This window comes from Macaca mulatta, chromosome 10 (assembly GCF_049350105.2).
Source record: "Macaca mulatta isolate MMU2019108-1 chromosome 10, T2T-MMU8v2.0, whole genome shotgun sequence".
NCBI classification, from domain to species: Eukaryota; Metazoa; Chordata; class Mammalia; order Primates; family Cercopithecidae; genus Macaca; species Macaca mulatta.
The window spans coordinates 63779342-63796763 of NC_133415.1; the positions used below are offsets into that span (position 1 = coordinate 63779342).

Below are 17422 nucleotides of genomic sequence, written 5' to 3' on the forward strand. Positions count from 1 at the left end.
TTTGGTTTCCGTATGAAAATTCTTCAAGTATTTGAGGACTGGCTGGCCATCCTGCACACCCTGAATCTTCACCCCTCTGGCTGCACATCTGGAGTGACGGAGCCTATCCCTCGCTGTGCTTCAGCTTGTTCCTTCCTTTCTTCAATGGGACTCCAAGGAACGAAGGTCATATTGCAAGTGCACTTCTGTTTTTGTGGCACATCCTCTGATACAACCATGTTCAGCAGGTAACCGGTTCATGACCTCTCTATTCTCATCATGGATTTTACCCTTGGTCAGGTTTAATGCTTTTCTTTCTCCAATTCCCTTTCTTGGGCACTAATATTATTGCTGTTTCTAATAGCTGTGTGAAATTTGCCTGACAGTCTTTTGCTGGTGCACTTTGAACCATCTTATTTTTAAACTTTTGTTGCCCTTTGATTGGGTATTTCTCTTATATTTTGAATTAAGTGTAAAAACAGAGTCTTGGTTCTTGTAACAGGGTGGTTTGAAGCCCTAACCCTAATCCACCCATAACATTCACCACTATTTTCTCCTCATGTCATTCTGGTTTACACCTTCACTTTTAACCATTGTGTCTGTTTTCCTTTGTTTTCTCCCTTTTATCTTCTGCAGTGTTGGGAAGGTGAATTTCTTCATGCTGTTTCAAAGGATTCTTTAATCTTATTTCTTCTAAATATAAGAGTCACACTGAAATAGTACTTTTGGGTTTCTCCACTTAAGACAATGCATATTCCTCCCTTGCTACCTCCCTCCCAATTGTCAACAACTTCTTGGTCTTTATTAGATTAATTTAACTTAAGAGTCATTTTTCTATTTTGCATCTATTCTCAGATTTACAACAATTATTTAGATTACATTTATAAATTGTTTGTGGTGCTTGCCACCTGTCCTTTTATACGATTATGAAATTCTAAATTTTTTTTTTTTTTTTTTTTTTGGAGACAGAGTCTTGCTTTGTTGCCCAGGCTGGAATGCAATGGCACAATCTCGGCTCACTGCAACCTCCGCCTCCTGGTTCAAGCGATTCTCTTGCCTCAGTGTCCCAAGTAGCTGGGATTACAGGACCCCGCCACTACACTGGGCTAATTTTTGTATTTTTAGTAGAGAGGGGGTTTCACCATGTTGGCCAGGCTGGTCTCGAACTCCTGACCTCAAGTGATCCACCCGTCTCGGCCTCTCAAAGTGCTGGGATTATAGATGTGAGCCACCACACCTCACTGAAGTTCTAAATTTTCTTTTCTATCTCAATTATTTTGAGTGCACATTAAGCAAAGAACAGGGAAGATAATTTTTTCTGAGGCCTTGTATATAAAAGAATGGCTATCTGCTATTTTCAAATATGAGAAATTTAGGTGGGCGTATAATTACTGAATCACCACTTTTCATCAAAATTCTGTGAGGTTAGTTTCATTTTCTTTTGCTATTTAACGCTGGAGATAAAATTTTTGGTATCTGTTTTATTTTTGTTCTTTTTTAGGGGGAAAGGTTGTAATCTGTTATTTTTCTTTTGAAGTTTGTTCAATTTTTTCCTGCCATTCTATGAGAAACTATTTATCATCCCCAATGCAGTTTGATCACCCAGCCTCTGAAATGGCAGCTGAAGCATCAGAAGAGCAGAGGCTGAGCTAAGAAGGCCACAGGGTTAGACAAAAAGGGAGATGGGTGACTAAGAAAGAATTGAAATTCTGTCAGAACATAACTGAGAACATTTTTCTATGGTTTTGCCTAGAATGTGGTCAGCTGGACAATATGTTTTTCAGGTAAAAAGAAGCTTTCTTCTAGAATATCTTTAATTATTGTCTCTATTCCTTTTCTTTGAGTCTCCTCTTCAGGAAAACCAATTATTTCTATGCTGCCTCCATGCCTATCAGACCCTGTTTTCTCCTGAACCAAGCATATCCCTTTGTCCTCTGCTTCTGCCCTCCAGGAGTGCTCTGTCTTCAGCATCACTGTTTAGCAGCAGTTCTGTCTCTGATGGGGATTTCATTTTAATTCTTTCTTATTCACCCATCTCCCTTCTCATCTGTGACCTTCTCAGCTTTGCCTCTGCTCTTTCAATGGCTTCAGCTCCCATTTCAGAGGCCAGGTGATCAAATTGTGTAGAGGATGATAGTTACCTGCAATGTGTGTGTGTGTGGGGGGCCTGAATTTTTTAACATTTTCAAAAATATGTTCTTCCTCTGATTTTTCCACATATTGTATTGTTCTCTTTCTCTTATTGTGTTATCTTTTTATTCTAGTTGTCCTTTGCTGTTCAACAAACTCACACCAAAACTTAGTAGCTTAAACAACAACTACTTAACTTTCCATGATTTTGTTGGTCAGAAATTTGGATAGCATTTTCATGAGCAATTCTTTTATTCTGTGCGCTGTGGACAGGAGTCACTTGGCAACTTTCAGCTGGTGGATGGAGTGATCTGGAGGATCTGCGATTGTTTCACTCACATGCCTGTTCGCAAGGCTGGCCGAAAGGCTGGGATCAGCGGAGACTGTGAGGCAGAGAGCTCACCTACGGCGTCTCCAGCATGGCAACCCCAGGGCATCAGAACTTCTCACGTGGCACCTCAGGACTCCAGGAGTGACTGCTGCCACAATCCAGGAGGCAGTGTATGGCCTCTGTGACTTGGCCTCAGAAGTCACACCATGTCACATCCTTTCTAGTTTATTGGCCGAGGCAGTCACAAGGCTGCCCAGATTCAAGGAGAGGAGACATAGACCTCTTAGATGGAAGAGGCATCAAAGAATTTGCAGCCATTTTTAAAACAGCCAGTTTTCTTTGACTGCATGCTTTTATTTTCCCCTGTAATCATTCTCAAAATGAGATCTCTTTATAGTAGGTGATGTCAAATGACATGGGGGAGTGTCTTTCTCAGGTCTCTTACTGGGAGGTACAGTACTGGTGTGGATTCCTCCCCACTGTGTGTAGAAGGCTCTCACCTGGGCTGCATCATTCTGGATGCCACACTATTACTGACCCAGTCTAAGACATGATTAATCCCTTTAGAGACAATGTCACATTGCCAACCCACATCAAGCTCACTGTATACTGCAGTCCCAGCTCTTCTTCTTGCTTGCTTGGAAGTACCTGCCCTACCTGCCAGCTGCTAGTGACCCCCAACTCATAAACAGTCCATGCCACAGTCTTCTCATGCTCAACACCAAACTCATTTGATTTTGAGTTGGTACATTTTTGTTCTTCCTATTTATGAGGTTCCTCAAATCCAGGCCTGGGGCAGGCATCTCTGCTACTCCATGACTGTCCATGAGTCATGGAGAGTGGCCCTGTGATCTCAGAGGGGTTTTCAAAACAAGAGTGTGTTTGCCAACAAAAATGATCAACATGGATTGGAGGGGTGGAGAAGGAGTTACAGAGTCCAGAAAGTGAGCCAGCTAAATCTCCATCTCTGAAAATGGAGAGGTTGTAGATAATGTCTGAAGTTGACAGAGCAAGGAAAAACATTCTATAAACATATTACTGTATTTGGAGTTATGCGGATAGCCACTGAAAAACTGAGAAAAGAAATGCTTCAAGCTGGTTGCCTTTGGAAAGAGCTGGGAGGAAGAGTGGGCTGGGAGAGAGACCAGCTCTCCTTATGCTCAGCCCTACAGTGCAATGTAGTATTTTACCTTGTGCATGGATTTTTGTAATAAAAAATAGTGATGTGTATTTGAATATTAAAACATTATACAACAATTTAGAGTGAGGTGTGCCATTTAAAAGGTCTGGTTAGAAGCTGCGGTTTGTAATTACATTTTATAAAGGTTGTCTTCTTGCTTTGTGTTTAAGCTCTGTTTTCATTATTTTAATTTGTTTTTTAGAAAATCACAAAATTGGGACAAAACCAGGAGAGGGTTGAAGAGAATGGGGAAAGGGGGAGAAAAGCTCCCCAGTGAATTCAGCTGCCCTTTCTGTATCACTCTATGTACTTTGATTTTATGTCCTTCTGGAAAAATTAAATTGGAACTCCCTTTATCACTTCTTCATTTCATTTTTTTTCCGTTGTAAAAAGGGCAAGAGCTTAATGTGCCACAGACTAAAGCTGCAGGGGCAGCTGGGCACACATGGGCAGATGCCCGAGGCTCTGGGCAGCTGGCTGGGTCTTCCACTCAGTTTCCAAAGTACGCAGTCACAGCAGCAGCTGGAACCTGGCAGGCAGGTGACAGGGAGACAAGCTAAGGGGGTGCATGGTATTTCTGTCTGGTTTAATGTTTTAACAAGTAAGAGGAACACTTAAATATCAAAACGAAGTATCCCTGCAGTAAATATTTATCCTTTAACCATAAAAATATCCTTTTATACCCTTTGAGAATCAAGAGGAGAGCAGAGGAGAGGAGGGGAGGGGAGGAAAGGGGAAGGGAGTGAAGGGGAGAGGAATGGAGAGGAGAGGAAGGAAGGGGAGAGGAGGGGAGAGGGGATGGGAGGGGAGGGGAGGGATGGGAGGGGAGGGGAGGGATGGGAGGGGAGGGGAGGGGTGCGGAGGAGAGGAGAGAGATTCTTCAGAGGTTGATCCAAGCTACTCAAAGGGTTGTTCATTCACCAACAGCATTGGCCTCACCTGGGAGCTTGTTAGAAATGTAGCATCTTCCTATTCCCCTAAGTGGTCTGACAATCTGTGAAAATGTGAACCTCAGGCAAATCGAGAGGTTCAAATCTTTGTGTCCACTGAACACTTGTGAAACTGCCCAGGCCATCAGGGTATGCATATATAAAGAGCATACCATATTTTTATGGTTAAAGGATAAATATTTACTGCAGGGATACTTTGTTTTGATATTTAAGTGTTCCTCTTACTTGTTAAAACATTAAACCAGACAGAAATCTTTCAGTATCTGAAAGATGTCACTTTATAGAGACAACGTGTACCATTCTGACGTTACAAGGGTGGAGTTGGTAGGCGTGTCCAGGCCAAACAGTGGGACTGGACACAAGGTCAGTGGCCCAAAAAGAGTGCTGAATGTTTGCTGCACATGCTTAAAAATGCAGAGAGCCACGCTGAACATAAGGATTTACATGTAGATTCTCTGGTCATTGAGCATAGCCAGGTGAACAAAGTACCCAAGATGTGAGGCCACATTCACAGAGCTCAGGGTCAGGTTAATCCATGTGTGAGCTCTGCCTGCCACAATGAGATGAAGATTATTGAAAGGAACAGATTGTTCCTAAACCAGAAGAGGCTGCACAGAAGAATAAGATAGCCCAGAAGAAACTGAAGAAATGGAAACTTACGGCACAGGAATAGACTCATCAAACAATAAATGGAATTAAAAGTAGAGGAAAGAAGGAAGGAAGGAAGGGAAAAAGGAAGGAAGGAAGAGAAAAGAAAAGAAAATGTAGCATCTCAGGCTCCCCATTCCATGACCTCCTGCTCCTAATGTGCATTTTAAGAAGCACAGGGGATTCATGTGCAGAGCACAGTTTGAGAGGTGCTATTCTAAGGTGTAGATGAGGAATTCTTAGTCAAGAAAGTGCAAGCTTGTGGTTCTCAGCTTTAGCTTAGGAGCATGTGGGGCACTAAAAAAATACTGACGACTGGGCCCCACCCTAGAATAATTAAAACAACCTCTGGGGGCGGAGCCTAGGCATGGATGTGTTTTCAAAGCACCCCGGTCATCTCAATGTGCAGCCAAGGCAGAAAATACAGAGCAAGTGATGCTCAGAGCTGCTGAGCACATTCTGTGACAATCCCCGGGTGGAGACCCTGTCTCCTTCATGCGCTGCCTCCTCTGCACTTGGCGATGTCAAGGAAATCTGTCATACACAGGCCCGCATCGAATCCACAACCGTTCACAAGATGGTCTAAATGGGGTGTCCAATCTTTTGGCTTCCCTGAGCCACACTGAAAGAAGAAGAATCATCGTGGACCACATATAAAATGCACCAACACTAAAGATAGCTGATGAGCTGAAGAAAATAAACTGCAAAAAAAAAGTCATAAGGTTTTAAGAAAGTTTACAAATTTGTGCTGAGCCACATTGAAAGCCACCTTGGGCCCATGGACCATGGGTTTCGCAAGCTTGGTCGAGGACCTCATCCTTGAGTTACAGAGTAAGCCTCTTGTCACTGGAGAAATACCTTACTGCTGTAGACTACATGAAACACTCATGCGTACTACAAAGTGGAATATTAAAATTTGCTGCCCTGAGACACTGAACAGCTTCAGTGTATCCCGCAATGCTTTACTCAAATGTGGCTGGAGAGTTTAACTGAAAGGAAAGCATGGACACTGGGAAACCAATCAATCAGATTTCCTATTTTCATAACCGAGAGACAAAATAAAATAAGGGTTGACAGAAGGTGCACGTGTTTGCAATACTTTCGCGAGAGCCCATTGCCACAGCCAAATGTTAGCCTCTTGAGGCATAAATTAATTTACCACAAATGCATGCCTGGTTGCGTCTGGATTCTGCTAGGGCGAGCAGTACGTGTTAGACTTTTGGACAACAGCTTAAAGAATGACATTTCTCCAACTTGCTGTGATTTTTATCCTTGAGCAGAATGTTTTTCTTGGAATGGGTTTCTGGGAGGGTTTGCGGACATAATTCTGGTTATGTGTGCGGCCCTGAAGGGTGCTTTTATGAATTTAGAGCAGCAGCTGTCCAGGCAGAGGGATGCTCTTTACCCAGAGAGCGTGTGCCCCAGTAAACATATGAATGGCTCTCATGGAGCTCTCCAGACACATGGCTTGCACCCCCTGTGCCCGGCCTTACCTGGTACTGCTGCCCGGTGCAGAGGATGAGGTGGTCATAGAGCACGATCTCGCCTGTGGAAAGCACAACGTGCTTGGCTGCTCGGTCTATGCCGGTCATTCTGCCCACCACGACATTAACCCAGGAGCACAGTGACATCAGCGCATAATCTTTATCATTAAAACAGTGGCTGCAAAGAGAGAAGCTCCATAAGTGACATTTGAGCAGCTGACAGCGGGCATTAATTAGACATCTGGTGAGCTGGTTCAAGTCCCCTAGTGGGCTGAGTCTGTGCTCTTGCTGTGAGTTTACCAGGACTGATACTAGGAGATTTTTCGTTATGAAACACTTAGTCACAAATTGACATCGTCCCATTAAAGCTAAATTGTTCCACCTGGCTTAGATCAGCCCGCAACTGGGTGGGAGGGGTGTGTTGTGTGTGTGTGTGTGTTTGTGAAATCACTCATATTATACCTTTCTTCTGCTTCTATTTCATAGTGGTTGTAAATTTACTTTAGTTGTTAAATTGGTGTCTTGGCCACAGCCTCAAAGGGAATGAGAAGGAAGAAAGTGACATTGTTGAGGATTCCCAAAGCCAGGGGTCAGAATCCTTGAATACCGAGAACCCTTCCTATTCGCTAATACTTTTCAGTAATGACTCATTCTGAGAATTAGCATATGGCTTCCTGCCAAAACAACAAAATCCATTTTACTTAAAGAATATAGCAATTAGGGAGTTACGTTCGCAGCAAGTACACTCCCTGGAGACCTTGGGATTCACTCTTCAGGGCAGAGGTGATTTTCCAGGAACGGAGACTTCCACCGCCAGCAGGCCCCGGATGGCCATTCATGCCGTGGCTTCAGGGTGCTGTGGCTGCACTGGCTTTCATTTTCTGGGCTCTGTTGCAGAGTTTGTGTGCTTTCACGTAATATGATAAGAGTGAGTTTCTTGTGGCTTTGGATTTAAAGAGTTTTGCGAGGGTTGTTTCCAGAATTTTCTGAAAGGATTGACCTCAGGTAAACCATCTTTTAGTGATTCTGCTCTGAATACTGAGAGTCTAAGGTAATAGGACATTAAGTGCTTCTTTTAATTTAGGCTGTATGATTCTTTTCTTCCTTTTTTCTCAATATAAAAACATTAAAATTTGTATTTATTCATCTATTTATTTATTTTTAGAGACAGGATCTCGCTATGTTGCCCAAGCTGGTCTTAAACTCCTGGACTCAAGTGATCCTCCTGCCTCAGCCTCCTGAGTAGCTGGGACTAGAGGCACACGCCACTTCTGTGCTTGGTAGCACAGTCCTCTTCAAAAAGAACCCTGCCATGGTCTGTGTTGCTGACAAGCCTGGACTCTGTGTCCGCCTGCTATCTTCAGTTACCTCACCTCTTAACACAGGAGAATGAGCTCTCCCTACATGCCTCCACCGCTGACCGCTATAAGGAGTGACTGTGAGAATGTAAGACAGGCTGCTTTGTTAGGCGGGATGCATATGTGAAGAGTATTATTCTAAATAATATTAATGAGACAGAACCCTCTTTACTCTCTTTGGAGGCAAACAAGATTCTGAAGTGGTAATGACAGAACATTTCTTCTTTTTGATCTGCACATAAGCCTGGTCTTACCACACAAAGAGAATTCTAGTCATGGGGACATATTAGACCTTGTTACAGGACCTGTGAAAGAGCTCTGTGAAACAACTTAAAAACAAGAAAATTTCTTCTTAATAAGAAAAGAAAATCAGGGACTGGCCTATCACAGGAAAATAATGGATAGTGAGAGGAAATTCTCTTGTAAAAACCATTTCGCTAGCTTTATAGGAATACAGGAAATGTCATGGCTTCCCACATTTGTGAGAGACCCATGAAAGACTGTTCTTACCTGCTCCAGATCCCTGCTGTAAGCCAGCCATGATGAGGAAAAGTTAAATACAGTTAGTGCACAGGGATTCGTTTTATGAGGCTGTGCCCAAAGATAAAGGCTCTCAGGGGAAATTTGTGGAAGGTGAAGACAATCATATTTTTAATGACAGTAGGACAGTAGCATTGATCACGTCAGAATGCATATTTGAGAGTTAAAATGTGAAGCTCTGTCCAGTGGGAATGGCATTGGGGACCACTGATTTTTAGGAAACTTTACTAAGTCCTTTACAAAAGGAAGTGTTGAAGAATGTGGGGTGATTGCTGTTACAATATGTTACTACACTGAATGATTTTATTCACTTATTTGAGACAAGATCTCACTCTGTCACCCAGCCTAAAGCACAGTGGTACAATCATGGCTTACTGTAGCCTTGACCTCCTGGGCCCAAGCTATCCTCCTACCTCAGACTCTTGAGCAGCTGGGACCATAGGTGCAAGCTACCATGCCTGGCTAACTTTAAATTTTTTGTAGAAATGGGACTCTTCCTATGTTGCCCAGGCTGGTCTTCAACTCTTGGGTGCAAGCAATCTTCTCACCTTGGCCTCCCAAAGTGCTGGGATTACCTGGCCATTTCTTAGTTTAAAATATCATTGTGTAAGTGATTGCTACCCATTCTGGATATTACTATCCATTCTGGACCTTCCTTAATTTCGTCACCAGGTGAGTGAAACTATATATTGAAGACTGTAAGTGATATTTTTCCAAAATTATGTTTTAAGTAGAATGAATAAGCTTTAATATTCTAACATAGCAGGGCCTGACTCATGGCTTGGTGGTAAGAGAAATACCTCCACTAGGCTTCGCTCAAAAAGAGAGAAGGCACCAAAGAAGGCACATCGGTGAAACTTCACGTTTCTCAAGTGAGCTCGACCGTGACTCAAAACTAATGTGAAAGATTGTCTTCATAGAAAGTTCTGAAGACAGATAATAGGGAGGAGGAAAAAAAGCAAAAATGGAGAATGGGGAAATTTCTGGAAAGCGCATACATGAGTAGCTGCTTGCTCTAGGTTATAGTGCCCCCAACCTTATGGTCAAAAGCCTAGTCCAAAGCTCCAGGTGTGCAATTAGAAGCAAGCTCTGGGGGCCACAGATGAGTCAGTGGAGACCTGCACCTCATGGCGTCATGACTCTTCCAAGCTGGAAAGAACCTTAGAAATTCTCATAAAAGATTAATTGTGACACTCCTAGAAAAAGGACTATCACAATTAACTTCAAATTAATCAGTGCTGATTGTCCAATTAGTGGATTTCCCGTGCTTCCTGTTCCTCCTCTCCCACCGCCTTCCTTTTGGCTCCATCACAGACATGCCATTAGCACCTCCACAAGAGGCTGGATGTGGGGGGTGGGAAAGAAGACAGAAATGGTTGAAAAATTCTAACAATAATAAATTAAAACACTGGTTAACAAGTTCAAAATTAGTATTTGTAATCAGGGATTTAAATTACTAAATTTATGAATGTCATTTGCACCTTTCCGTTTGAAACCCCATGATCAGAGATAATTTCCTTTATCGGGGTTATGAGGACCATTTGAAAGGCATCTCCTATTTATGGTTCAATCTTACTGAAATATGTGGTTTCTAAGAAATATGATGACATACAGTTACCCATGCAAAGGGCTCTGGCTGTATTATTTAGTCCCTAACACTTGCTTGAGAGGAGTTTTGCAGGTATTTCTGGAGGTAACTTTCCTCTGTTCCACATTATTTATTGGGCATCTGCTGTGTGCCAAGGACTGTCCCAGGTATTGAGTATACATCAATGAATCAATGAATAAAAAGGCAAAAATTTCTGCCCTTGTGGAGTTTATATTATAGTTGATGGATTCTGAATATAAACATTATTTCGGAAGGCAAATAATACAATATTTAGGAGGATTTAAGTAGCAAGAAAAAAACAGAGCAGAGTATGAGGGACTGGAGTGTGTTGGGGTGTTGGCTGCAAATGGATGGGGCGGTCAGGATAGACCCCATAGAAAAGGTGACATTTAAGAGAGAAAAGCAGAGACCTCAAGGTGGGAACTTGCCTGTTGCATCTGAGGAACATCGAGGAGGCTGGTGTGGCCCAAATGGGGAGAAAAAGGGCAAAAATGATAAAAGGTGAGGCTGGATAATTAAGTAGACGGAGACAGAGTTTAGGCTGGAGCAGCACAGCACGTTCTGCGATGATGAAAATGTTCTTATCTGTTCTGTCCAATATGGTAGCCACTGGCGACATGCGGCTAATGTAGCTGAGGCACCGACTTTTCATCTCATTTAATTTTAATAATTTAAATTTAAATACACGCGGCTAGTGGCCACCATATTGGATAGTGCCGTTCTGGGCTGTGAGGAGGCGATGTGATCTGAGCCAGCTTTCTGCAGCCTTGCTCTGGCTGCTGTGCTGAGAATGTGGAGGCAGGGACAGCAGCAGGGACACCAGGGGCTTCCACCCACTCAGTCTGCCCGTGCAGTGTCACACCTGCAGAAAGCCCCCTCAGTAGCTGTTTCCTCCTGACACACACCCAACATGGGATTGAGGGAAACTTTCACTACGCTGATGGAATTAAGTTCCTCTTAAGACAGCTGCCAATAAAACCAGCATTTCCTGGGAATCATGTAATTTAGAAAGAGGGAAATGGAGGGAATGTGTTCTTGGCCAGAAGTTGGTGTTATGTTAATTTTAATAAAAAATCCAGCAAGCTTGGCTTCTCATGTACGGCTCATGATCAAAAAAAGCAAAGCTCACAAAAAAAAAAATACAAAAAACTAGCCGGGCGAGGTGGCGGGCGCCTGTAGTCCCAGCTACTCGGGAGGCTGAGGCGGGAGAATGGCGTAAACCCGGGAGGCGGAGCTTGCAGTGAGCTGAGATCCGGCCACTGCACTCCAGCCTGGGTGACAGAGCGAGACTCTCTCTCAAAAAAAAAAAAAAAAAAAAGCAAAGCTCAGAGAAATGAAATTCCTTGCCCAGGTCCTTGGTGGCAGAGGCAGGATCTGAATCCACATCCTCCTGGCTCAAACCCATGCCCTTTTTTGTACCATAATGACATCCTTCAAGAAAAAATCTATAGTCTGATAAAATTAGTAAGTGGAAATGAACCCGGTTCTGCTGGCAAGGAAGTTGTGGTTTTTCTCTCACTGTTTGAGGGCAAAACAACTCTTTTTCACAGAGGAAAGAGGGTCCCTTCATCATGGAATCTAAAATGAATCCCCTGGGAGGGAACAATTTCCTTCCTCCTTATTGGAAAAATTAGGAGCTTGTTTCTAGAGGCAGAGAAACTAATATTTCTTCTACCCATGTTTTGCTACAGGAAATTAAAATGAATGAAAGCTGTGTGATAAAGACATGGTATTTTCCAGAACAGATGTTGTCAAATAGTGATTCTATTGGGATGAAGACGATAAAGCTCACCCAGACTGGCATGGAAGTTCTCTGCCTGATCAGCTGCTGAGTACAAATGGCCAGGGTAGCTGTGGGATCCATATCCCAGTGAGGTGCCCTGTCGGATGTAAATGTAGTCACCAACCTCCACTGCCCCATAGTGTCACTTAGAGCCCAAAGGCAGGGCTGGCTGGGTCCGTAGGCTCCACCCCAATTGTTTGGAACAGGGCAGATGTCTTCCCACAGATACAAACTGGTGGCCCTGGCCTGCCAGTCTTGGCCACTTGCTTGTGAACACACTGGTACTTGTATCTCCTAAGTGATGCCTGAACTCCAGGAGAAAAGCCCCACCACTTCTCCTTTTCCAATCTGAAATCTACTACTTAGCATTAAGTAGACTGCACAAAGAGTAGAACATTTAGGCCTCAGAATGAAAAAGCAAATAAAATTCATACTCGCTGGCTAAAAATTTCCTTTGTTCAGTGTCCAGAAGTTTTTTTCCTGGGAGTCCATGAGTTGAAATCAGGGTAAGATTATTAAACTTCAAGTGAGAGCTAAAGAAAAAGAAAAATGAAAAAGAATAAGCAGTTAAGTGCAACTTAGCAAACGTTTATCATAATTCAATTTAACTTTATATTTCGTGTCATCCAACTGTTGAATTGTTCTTGGAGCTACTAATTCTTTGCATGAACCTTCAAATAGAACCAACCATTTCAAGGAAAAAAGGAAGATGGCGCTGGAGCTGCTAACTGTAGAATCTTCCAAAAAGCTACACATTAGTAATGAGACAGGTTTTTAAAATGTGCTTTTCAAAGTAAAACTAAATAAAACAAATTGGGAGAGAGGTAAATTTAGTATAAAGTTTAAATTTTAGACTACTTCTATTAATAATAAACTGCTTGGAAGCATAACAATTGCAGCTCAACCCTGATGACTGCTTCCAGTCAAGTGTTTTGCATGGCGCATTACGCCATGTAGTCCTTACAGCAATCCAGTCAGGTCAGTAATACTATTATCCCTGTTTTTTTTAGGTGGAACTGAAGCAAGTAATTTGCAAAGACCATTGGTATAGTTTCACTCTGTGTCCCCACTCAAATCTCATCATAATTCCCACGTGTTGTGGGAGGGACCTGGTGAGAGGTAATTGAATCATGGGAGCAGGTCTTTCCCATGCTGTTGTCATGATAGTGAATAAGTCTCATGAGATCTGATGGTTTTAAAAATGGGAGTTTCCTTGCACAAGCTCTCTCTTTGCCTGCTGCCACCCACGTAAGACGTGACTTGTTCCTCTTTGCCTTCCACCATGATCGTGAGGCCTCCCCAGCCATGTGGAACTGCAAGTCCATTAAACCTCTTTCTTTTGTAAAAGGCCCAGTCTCAGGTATGTCTTTATCAGCAGCGTTGAGAACAGACTAATATAACCATATAGCTAGTAAGTCTGGAGGCAGCATCCTCTCACCTTACCTCTGCCTGTACTGTCCTGTAGACCTCAAATTGTTCAGAGGGATCCAAAGGTCATCTAATTCCCATCAGCTGACATTAGCTTTATTACACTCAGATACACACAGTTAGTCAAATCAGGGTACCAAAAAGTGTCATCTGGGAGGAAATTCTAGAGGATTCCTTTTTAAGAGCAAAATTGCTTTATATTTGCATCCGGCTTTCCAGAGCCCAAGGCACATTCATAGGCATTCACATAGAGATTAATCTTCTACACAATTTATGCTGGGGGTAGGGGAGAGGCTGCTTTTTCTAATCCACATTTCATATGTAAGAAAATCAAGGTTGGAAATGGTAAGTAATTTGTTCAAGGTTACAAAGCTCATAAGCAGTGCCAGCTATGAAAGCCAGGCCTGCTGGCCTCAGGCAGTGCCCTGCTCCAGGCACCCACAGTACTCCCTCTAACCAGTTCTACAGGTAAAGTGCACCTGAGTAGAGGCCTCTGAAGAACTCACATGCTCAAGGCTCACTCCATGTTTGTCCATCAGGATTTAAGATGCTCTTGCTGCAAATCCACCCCCTAGTTAAAGTCAGTAAAATTTTATGGTGAGCTGATCTTTTCATAGGGTTCATGCTGATGAGATTTTTTTTTCTAAAATCTCTTCTTAGTTCACACCTCCCCTTCAATCAACCAAATGCCAAAAAAGAAGCCTTCACCAAGTCAGAGAGAAACACCTGCCCTCCTTTCCCATGAGAAGATTGGAAATGTTCCAAATGTGGAACTGCTATCAATTTACTGACAATCTGTTAAGTAGCACTAAAAGCAGGAGACTTTTGGTGATGGCTCAGGCCAGAAATGCAATAAACTCAACTGAACCTGACATTTAAAAATAGCTCAATATTATGAGAGGTTTTGCTCTAAAGTCTCTAAGGATGAGTGTCATTTAAGAATGAATATTCTTATTTGATAAGAAGAAAACTGAGCGCATCTTATCCTCTAATAATAAGAATAAAAAATTTGAATATCTTCAAATAACATAAAGGTCACAATTAACCCAGCTACTTATGGCTGACAGTCTACAAATGCACACTGATTACTTGTCTCTGATTTATTACCATTTAATGGAAAATGCTAATAATAATCAGTGTTTATACTCACATGCTGTTAAAATTTATCCCAGCTTTGGGTGTTATGTGATAGAAATGTGGTTTATGTTATACCAATAATAGTTATATATAGGCCTTTTTTACATCTCTATGTAAATAGAAGGCTTAATAATTATCCAGCTACATCTTTTACTACAAAGACAATCCCTTTGGTTTTGAATCATTTGAATTACTGAACAACATGAATCAAATGATTTATAAATTACCAAACTACCACACTGCATTATCCTAAATTATGCCGTTGTACAATTTAAAATTTCCCCCAAAAAACAAAGTAGTTTAAAAAAAACCTAATCTATCATGATATAGTACAAAAATTTTGGGGGGGATAGAGGCATTTTTTGAATTTTAATACATTAAAAAACAGGTTTCCACTCTTTTTCTTTAGCCCAAGTTAAAATCTTTTTGCATTCTTCATTGTTGCTATTCTGGGCCTTTCTCCAGCCTTCAAGTTCTCTACTGTAACCCCTCATTATCCCTACTATCCCCCTTCCTCATCCTCAGGTGAGCACATCCCCTATGTCATAAAGAAAATGAAGACTGGTCACCAGGCATTTTTATGTTTCCTTCTTACCATATTTAGAGCATTCTTCCATTCCCCTGAGTCAGAAGAGACGTGTTTCCCCGTTAACCCTGTCTCCTCTTCAAGTTCCTCTTCTCTCTCTCTCAATCCCTCTGAGAGCAAATTTCTCTTAAAACTATACTTAAGACACCTGGACATCACCAGCCTCGTGCTGATAGGACAGATCCACGGAGTCAGCTGGGCCCATGACCTGCTTCTCTGCTTCTCCATGTGTGGTTTCCATTTTCAGGGTCACCTCGGGTTCAAGGTGGCTCCTGGAGCTCCAGCCATCACAGCCACATTACAGGCAGAGGAAGGAGAACTTGGCATAGAGGGCTGCCTATTAAGGAGCCTTCCTGAAAGTCTCACGTTTCTGCTTACCTAGCCAGAACTCAGTGACATGGCCAGGGAGCAGCAGGGAGTCTGGAAAATGTAGTTTTTCGAAGAAAACACAGTGATGTTTCCAAGAACCACAGTTCCCAGGGTTTTGTCACCAAGTGCAGAATGAATACTGGGAGGCAACTAGAGGTCTCTATTTTCGTTGACTCATGGAGGAAGAATGAGGTGGGGATACGAGAAGATCCTTATTAATCAGGATCCAGGCCAAAAAAAAAAAAAAAAAAAAAAATGGCGAACTCCACAAGGTGTTACTGAATGAAGGCAGCTGTGTATGCAGGGTTACTGCTGTGTAGCAGCAGTGGGTGCCATCACTGATCCTGGGCCTAAAGGAGCAGGGGTGGAGGAAATAGTGAGGGCTGGGACCATGCAGGAGGCCTCCCCCAGGAGCTGTCACCACAGAACCTCCTGTCTGGGACGAAATTAGGTCTAAATTGAGGCTCCCTTTCATGACTGCTTTTTTACCAGCTCCTCCTCCTTTGTCCATTTCTCCCTAACCAAGTTTCCCAAGCTTCATGCCTATTTCTGTGGATGATGTTATCCACCACCAGGACTTCCTCTTACACATTTACTACAATGTACTATACTACAGTGATTCTTCTAAGCTCTAAATCTAATTTCTAAATGCCTATCGGCCCTAACTGGCATGCTCCAGGGGGATCTCAAATTTAGTATATGCCCAAACAAAGCTCTTGGTCACCTCATCCCACTCCTCCTCTATCTCCGTCAAAGCTTCGGCCAACTAACCACCTCTCGAGCTAGGAATTTTGAAGCCAGTCTCAGGCTCCTTCCCACTACCCACATTGGCCACCGTGTCCAATCACTTTGACCTTGTCCGCATCTCTCGAACGCCCCTGCAACCCGCCCCTCCTATAACACACTGCCTTAGTTCACCATTTTGTCTAGAGGGTTTGTCTCTCTGGCATGAGTCTCTCTCTTCTGCCCATCTTCCACACAGCTACTGGAAACCTCTTTTTAAATTAAATAAAATCTCAACGGTTTCTGGCTTTAAAATCCCTACCTTTGTTCTTGGTAAGGATTTTACCAAGGTAGCTGCAGAACAGACTCGTTAAGATCCCGGTCTCAGAAATCGGACTGCCTCAGCGTGACTCCCAGCTCTAGCACTTCTAGGTTTTTTACCTTGGCAAGTTATTTGACCTCTCTGTGGCTCTAGAACCTAATGCTTCTTAGGGGTTCTGTGAAGATTAAATGAATCATTGTCTGTAAAATGCTTAAAATATTGCCTGCTACATAGTGCATTTTCAATAAATGGTAAGTGTTTTGATTACCAAACTGTTCAATCCAAATTCCCTAGCGTGGCATAAACATCCTTCCGGTTGGGCCTAACCAAACTTCCCCAACCTTCTTTGTAACATCAGCCTCCTTGCTATTCAGGGAAGGTTCCCTGCCCTTTCATGACTTCATATGAAAATATCACCAGCATTTTCATTTCTTTCTCCAACCTCATATTTTTGCTGTGATGGTTCTCTCTATAATCCGATTTAGCAATGTCTAAATATTTAATTTTTTAAATTTGTAACTATGTAAGAGTATTGGTCTAAAATCATGACGTTTATAATACATAATTCTAATAAACTGATTTTGAATTTGATCGCCTATGAATATTCAAAAAGTTCCTTCAAATAGAACAGTGGGTCACGGAGTACAGCTTGGGTTTGGGCATGCATTTGATGAAATGGCAGGAACAGCAGAACCACAGATAAACTCAGATCTAATGGTGTTGGCTTAATGTATATAAACAATATCTAACATCACTGTGAGCCTTCAGCTCCAAAATCAAAGGTCACCATATCATGAAAAAAAAAAAAAAAAGTTCCAAGTTAAGTGCTCAAGCCAATGAAACATTAAACAAGGGCACCTGCATT

General features: G+C 42.5%; 1 protein-coding gene across 2 annotated transcripts in view; it reads right to left on the minus strand.

Moving 5' to 3' along the window:
* CFAP61 (cilia and flagella associated protein 61) overlaps positions 1-17422 on the minus strand; it is a 290588-nt gene that overhangs the window by 97026 nt on the left and 176140 nt on the right. For both annotated transcript variants that reach the window (NM_001193937.3, XM_028827214.2), the window contains 2 exon segments: positions 6712-6880; positions 12427-12525. In NM_001193937.3, the coding sequence (NP_001180866.1) occupies positions 6712-6880; positions 12427-12525 (268 nt within the window).